This window comes from Panthera uncia, chromosome E1 (assembly GCF_023721935.1).
Source record: "Panthera uncia isolate 11264 chromosome E1, Puncia_PCG_1.0, whole genome shotgun sequence".
In the NCBI taxonomy this organism is placed as follows: Eukaryota; Metazoa; Chordata; class Mammalia; order Carnivora; family Felidae; genus Panthera; species Panthera uncia.
In genome coordinates this window covers 30,841,087-30,848,073 of record NC_064814.1, presented here as the reverse complement: position 1 = coordinate 30,848,073, position 6,987 = coordinate 30,841,087, and the positions used below count along the sequence as shown (strand labels likewise).

The following is a 6,987-nucleotide window of genomic DNA, read 5'->3' as shown; positions in this document are numbered from 1 at the left end:
AGCCCACGCTACTCAAGAGGACACTCACAGATTCCACACAGGATGGTACAGTATGTACAGAATACAGCAGAGAGCCTTCTAGGGAGGCTCTGGAACGTCTGTCTCCCAGGCCCCCTCCCCCTCCCCCCTCGTGCCCCTGCCTCCCGGAAATGAAAGCCTGTCTGAGACAATACATTCTGATTATTTGATAGCCAAGTGTTTGAATTAAGCTTACTTCCCCCAGAGGGGTGGGTTTTATTTATATGTTTTTGTTTGAGTTTACTTACTTTTTTTTTTTTTTTTGGTTTAAAAAAAAAAAAAAGAAAAGAAAACAAACATATTACAGTATTAAAGTATTGCTTAACGTACAGCGTCTCCTTGTGTAGTGTCTGTGCCCAGGACTGGGCTGAGCTGATGATTCTGCTTTTCTGTTTAGGGTGAGGGCAGGGGGAGCCCACCAGGGTCTCTCTTCAATGTGCTTGCCAGCCTCCGTCCCTCTGCTCACTCCTGCCCCAACCTCCTTGCTTTTGTCTTCCTTGGAAGACAGCCCGGCTGGTGAAGCACATTCAAGAAAGAAAATTCTCCCCTCCCTTCCCCGCCACCCCTTCCCCCCCAGTCTCCCTCTGTCCCTGTGTGCCACTCCCAACGGATAAAGAGAAGTATGAGTTAGTGTTTCTTTTGTAAACAATTTCATATGCAATATAATACAGAAAGCATGGCTGACCTTCAATAAAAAAATGTAGTAAACTATATTGCTTTATTCTTGATTATGCTGCAGTGAGTGAATGGCAGAATGAAACAGTGTGGTGGTGGTGGTGGCTAAGTCCCTAGCCCTCGTTTGCACTAAAGATCAAAATAGGTTTTGTTTTTCTATTTGGAACCAAAAAAAAAAAAAAAAAAAAAAAGGCCCCCCCCCCCCCCCCTCAAAAACAAAACAAAACAAAAAAACCCAAAATCAAAAACAACAAACTGAAAACAAAAACTGAACACCTTTCAGGTCATTAGAACCAACAATTACCCAATGATTTTTATACTAGTCTAGCAAGATGTGTGTAACATTCACTGGCTGTGAATTGCTGTGCAGCGAAACATCAGATTGACAGCAACAGAGCCATGCTACCTTAAAGTCCAAGCTACGAGTTCAAATTAAGATGAAGGGTATGAAGGATAGAAACGCAAAGGCCTGTCGGGGCTTCGTTCGAATCAAGCCAATGAGCGACTGGGATAGAACACAAGGCTGTTTGGTTTTCCCGATGGGTGTGAGGAAGGCCACAGACCAGGGCTGAGAAAGCTCCTGGGAAGGGGACCGAAGGCTTGGTCATCCCCGTCAGCCCCATGTCCAGGTAGAACCAGGAATGGGTCCGGGAGCTAATGCCACTCCCTCCCCTCTGCTTGGGAGGAGAGGAGTTCGGGGGTCCCAGGCAGATGGATCTGGAAGCCAGAAAGTCACCCGGTGGCTATTTTATGATTCCGGGGAAAAGCCATCAGCCAAGAGGGGTGCTCCCCCAGGGAAGGCGAAAGGTGGTTCCCATGTTCGCCATTGAGCTTAACGGAAACAAAGACAAGGCTGAACATCAGTGCTAAAATAATTTACAAAAATCTTCCAAAATGGACTTCTAGATGAGTGGGGGGACGAACGTGAACCTTAACCTAGGTAGCCACATTAAAACATATCAGATTTCCACGAGATTTGTGCTATGGGCTACTGGGTCTCTTCAAAAGGTATTATAAACATCTAAAACATATTCACACAGATTATCAATTTCTTCTGAGCATTCTTAAAAAAATATTTTTTTCTCTTAGTAAAATCATTTTAATATACCATGCCTCCCTCTTTTAAAAAATAAATTAAAAAAATCCAGTTTTGCATATCTAGCATTAGCATTTAAGGTAGTATGGCACACCCCTTCACAGTTGGGGGGGGGGTGGGTATCTACAAAACGCCGTAGAGTCTGCCGGCATTTGAACATCATGAGACCTTGGGTTCGTTGAAACCACATCAGATCAGCAAAAATAAAATAAAAAGTTGTAATTGGAAAAAAAAAATCGAAAGGAAAAAACTGCCCCAAAATTATTAGCATTTTTTTTTTCATAAATAAGAGAAAGTTCTATCCTTACTGGTCCTAAATCTGAGTAACTATGTCTAATTTTTTTTAAACCTTAATTACGTTATATCTATCAATATGTACTAGAAGAAAGAGAAGAAAAAAGGTCACTACACTAGTACCAGGACAGGACGTTTACAAGATAGCCATTTTTATACATTATTAACAGACAGTGATCAACAAAGAGTCTTCTATGAGGTGATGGGGGTTGCAGAGAAAGGAAGGGTAGTACAGTACATCACCAACATGGACAAAATAGTAATTAAATTCCCTAGTCTAGACACTGAATTTCTGGGAATTTATTGTCTTTTTTCTTGTGTGTGTGTGTGTGTGTGTGTGTGTGTGTGTGTTTTAATAAAACTTCTATTTTTTTTTTAATTTTATTACTTGAACAAGTTTTGATATTTTAAAAGCGCCCAGCATTTTACTTAACGTGGTTGTTTGGAAACAAAAAAAAGAAAGAAAGAAAAACAAAACCAAAACAAACCCTCACCAAACAACCTAACATTTAATTGGAGAAACAAGATTTTTTTTTTAAAAAATGTCATTGCTGTTTAATTAGAATTGAAAAAGGCTTTTTTTCTTTCCTTCCGAGTTCGCATTTTGGAGCTTTTTGTTTGAGGATGCTTTTGCCCTACCATGTCTGTGAATGTCTACATTAGTCTACTTTGTTAGTAAAATTTATAAAAATAGGAGTGCAGCAGCTCTTTATAATAAACGTCGCATTCAGTGTCTCATACTGGCTGTGCCTTAAGTACCAAATTTATAAACGTAACAATTTAAAAAATATTAATAAAACGTCAATATCACATTTTAAAAAAGAAAAAAATATATATCCACACTACAATATGTTTTAATGCCATCTATTGAGTTGTACTTCTATAGTTGCTGTTGCCGACCTATTACCAATATTAAAAAAAAGTTAAATTAAAAAATATCCTTCATCATAAGTATCTTTCCCCAACCGAGGACCATATATTATAACAGCCAAATGTCAAACATGTGCAAACAGGAAACTGTCAGTTTTTCCCACCAGTCACAGTGCAGCGATGTTTATACTTTTTATTTTTAAAATTCTGTTTACATCTACAATAAATTAAAAAAAAAAATTCTTCCATAGCCTCTCTGGTGATACTTGCAGCACTGAGGTATTAAAAAAAATATATATAAACCAAAAGGTTGCTTTCCTAATTTGGAAATAGAAAGTGAATGGAGAAAAGGTTTCGTTAATGCAGGCTTCTCCGCTCCTGGCCCAGGGGGGTGGGGCCCCCCCAGAGCTGGGGGCCGGGGGGGTGGAGGGAAGGGAGGGGCAAAGAGAGGCAAAGTGTCCTAGGGACCTTTGGAGGTGCTGAAATGGTTGGACGATAGAAAATGATCAAATATTTAAAAATTAAGACTGAAAAAGAATGTCCCACCACCCCTCCCCACCCAAGCCAAACAGGTGTGCTTTGAAACTTTAAATATGTTAAATATTAAAATTGTAGCTTTGTTTTTAAAAAACGTCTTGGGAAAAGCAGTTTTTCATATTTTAAATAAAAATCTAACTAGACGGTAACATTTGAAGCTGTGCACAGACGAGAGGTTAATATGCTGGTATGACACGAATACAGTTCTTAGGTCTATCACACAGACAGAAGGAGCTGAACAGTGTTCGAACTTTCCCCCGGGGTCGTCCCGGCAGCGGGGTGTCCTTCCGCCTCCGAACTGACTTGGTTACCATTCCTTCCCCTCCTTCCCACAGAGCATCGAACTGCCTGGGACCGACTCCCTCACAAAAATATTTTTGATTCTCTTTCTTAATAGTTTCTATGTAGTTAATGGAATTGTATTTACAACGTTTCTTTTTTTTTAGAATTCACAATTTCAAAAAACCTTATAATATCACCTCTTTCAACAGAAAAAAAGCACTTATAGAAAAGAAGGACACTCAAAACATCGTCGTCCTTACCTTATTGCCGAAAATAGATATACTTAGGTTAACAAAGAGACGTCACAAAAAAGAACCGCTAGAGAGTCTGTTAATTAGCTTACTACATCTCACTTCTTAGACAACGCAAAGTAGAAAGCTTATGCCCATCTCCTACTCCACACTTCACAACTTTGCTTCCGCCGGTGCACAAGCCGCACCAGAAAATCCATACAGTCTCAGAATTGGTACCAAAATATTGAGAGTCATATTACCATCTCAGCATCCTTTAAAAGTGAGAACAGAATCAAAACAAGCCAAAAAAAAATTTTTTTTAAGAAAAAATAATACCTTAATATAACAATTATACTATGGTTAGCTTTTAACTAGATATTAAAGCTATATGACTACCGGACTAAGTCAAAATCACTACCAAATGTGATTCAAAGAGATTTAAAAGGAGAACGGGGAAGAGGGGAGAGGAAGGGGGAAACCATCAAGAAAAACAAAAAAAAACAAAACAAAACCAAAATCATGGGTTATATACACATTTAAAAGCTGTTGTCATATATTACAGCAGATTCGTGAGATGATGAGATGTAGTCAACCCTCGATCCGAAGTGAGCCATCTCTGGTTGCGATGGGGAGTGAGGCTGGTGGGGGTCCAGGTCTGATGACATCACCTAAACAAAGGGCCACTCAGAAACTTCGCCCAGTCTTGCCTGGACATCCAGGTATGCTCTGCAGGGTACACAAGGTCGGGGGCGCCCAGAGGAGAACATGAAGTGGGAAGACAGAGAAGATGTGTCAGGCAAACGTACTGTTGACCCCGACTTTTTAACTAGAGCTTTCCAAGTATGACTACATTGGGCTACCAGGTAGGTTTGAAAATGGCCAGGCTAACAGCTTCCCGGGGTCACAGCTTGGGAAATCTGACACCTTCGCCCCGCCTGACGCTGGCGAGCGGACGGCTTTGCCACTCATGTTGCTGGTTTGCTATTTTGCCGATTTGATACGGCGCTGTTGCATTCTTGGGGTCATGGCAGGAAACGTGGTCAGCAAATGTGGCTGCGCCGGCTGGTCAGCTACACTGGTGAATTGCAAACTGACCAGTGATGCTTTTTTTTTTTTCCTGGTTAAACTTCTGGTTTTTCAAAGCTAAATGTTTAAACACCTGCAACTTTATTAGATACAGTCAGTGCCAACTAAAGATGCAAATTACAAAAAAAAAATCTTAAAAAAATTATATTTCATATCAAGGACTCGAGGTCAGGAAAAACACACACAACAAATACCCAGCTTTGGTTATAGGACATAAAGACAGGCCCGGGACTCACAGACCTCCTGAGTCTCCCTGAACTGACTGTGAGCCTGGACCAGTCCTTTGCGGGTGGCACTCAAGGTCAGAGAACGAAACCTCCGTTAGGGACAAAGTGTGTGCTTTGGTTCAAACATGTGACTCAGTTGGCTGGCTTCATCCATTTCGGAGGGGGTGGGTTTTCCCTCCACTCTCCTGGCTATGTCATCCTTCTGTGGGAAGCGGGTCCCAGAGCCGGAGGAGGGGAGGATGGGCTAGAAGCCTTGCCCTCCCCCTATTCCGACAGAAGCTTAGAGGCCCCTGGAGGGCGGGCTGTGCTGGGAAGCCCTTTGCCACCCTCATTTCCAGGAGAGGGACAGGGCAGGGCAGCCCCAGTGTGTGACCTTGCAGGGACCTGCTGTGCCCGGGGAGGGGGGGTGGGGGTGGGTGGGGGGGTGGTTTAACCCCTCTGTCACCTGACTCCACAAAGGGCGGGAGCCACCTCCAACCCCCAGGGTCCACTTTGCTCTCAGAGGAACCTTACTTCCCCTGGGCCCCCAAACCCAGCTTAATTAGTAGTGAGTAGCTCTCCTTCAAACTGTTAGTGGCCTCTGGCTCTGGCCAGCATTGGCCGGGTCAGTGCTGGAAGGGAAGTGGAGGGAGGGGCGGGGAGAATTCACACACGGGGTTTATTTGGTTAAGAGAGGCAGTTGCATTAGTTGAGGTGATTCCTTAGCAGCAACATTAGAGAAATCCAAAAGAGATCTGTGGAGCTCAACTCAACCTGGTCCCCCCACTGAGCCCACCCTAGAGGGTCCTGGCTGACTTGGGGGCCTAGAGGGACCCTTTCTACGAGAGAGGCGTCCTACTAACTGCAAACCCATCTCCAGCCTTGTTTCTCTTATGTCCCAACTTAAGAGGCACTCTTACCCCAGCTGGGACCCATCCCCGGCCTCAGCTGTCCCCCTCCCTCTTCCAGAGAGACAGACCCATGCTTCAAGCCCCCCAGCTAACATGCTAACACAGTACACATTTAGCGCTCATAAGAGAACCCCTCTTCTTTCTCGGTGTCCTTCCCAAGAGCAACAGATACTCCCTTTCCAGTGAGACTGTGGCAAGAGGCTCCCTCACTGACTGCCCCAACCTCCCCTTCTCCTCCACTCCGCCCCTTCCATATCCCCATCAAAGTGATTTAAAAAATGTTTAATTAACTTGAGCTCAGTTTAAAAGGTTAGGAAACTGGCAGGGATCCAAATCCACGTTACGCAGGTGATGTCGTTAATTTAATTTGCTTTTCGTGCGGTAATCTGGATAATTACTCAGTAGTTACTGGCAAAAATGTTTTCTTTTCACTAAAAGATGGAGTCTGGCTGTTTTGACTGCAGGAACCCCATTGGCTGAAGCCAGCGAGCTCCGGGATACCGAAAGGGCCCAGGGACCTAAAAGGCCATCTCGCAGGACCCTGGAGGGGTGGGACCCTGGCCCACTGGCCCCCCGGGGGGCCTGGCTGAAGCCCAGGGTTCTCCTGCCTCTGTCCCCTTGGGACAGGCACAGCCCCAGATCACCTTCCAGTTTCCTACACTCTTGATCGTATTTCAAGACGGAGAAAGATGAGGGGTGGGGAAGATAAAGAAAAGGAACCCAAAGAACCAAATCAAGAAGAAAAAAAAAAAAAAGAAAAAAAAAAAAAAAAAAAGGTG

At 43.6% G+C, this 6,987-nt stretch overlaps 1 protein-coding gene across 3 annotated transcripts in view; it reads right to left on the bottom strand.

Moving 5' to 3' along the window:
- Positions 1-257: 257 nt before the first annotated feature.
- The window catches only part of MSI2 (musashi RNA binding protein 2), a 393,577-nt gene continuing 386,847 nt past the window's right edge, over positions 258-6,987 (bottom strand). For all 3 annotated transcript variants that reach the window (XM_049636499.1, XM_049636498.1, XM_049636500.1), the window contains one exon: positions 258-4,731. In XM_049636499.1, coding sequence (XP_049492456.1) covers positions 4,690-4,731 — 42 coding nt within the window. In that variant the 3' untranslated portion in view covers positions 258-4,689. The remainder of the gene's footprint in view (positions 4,732-6,987) is intronic.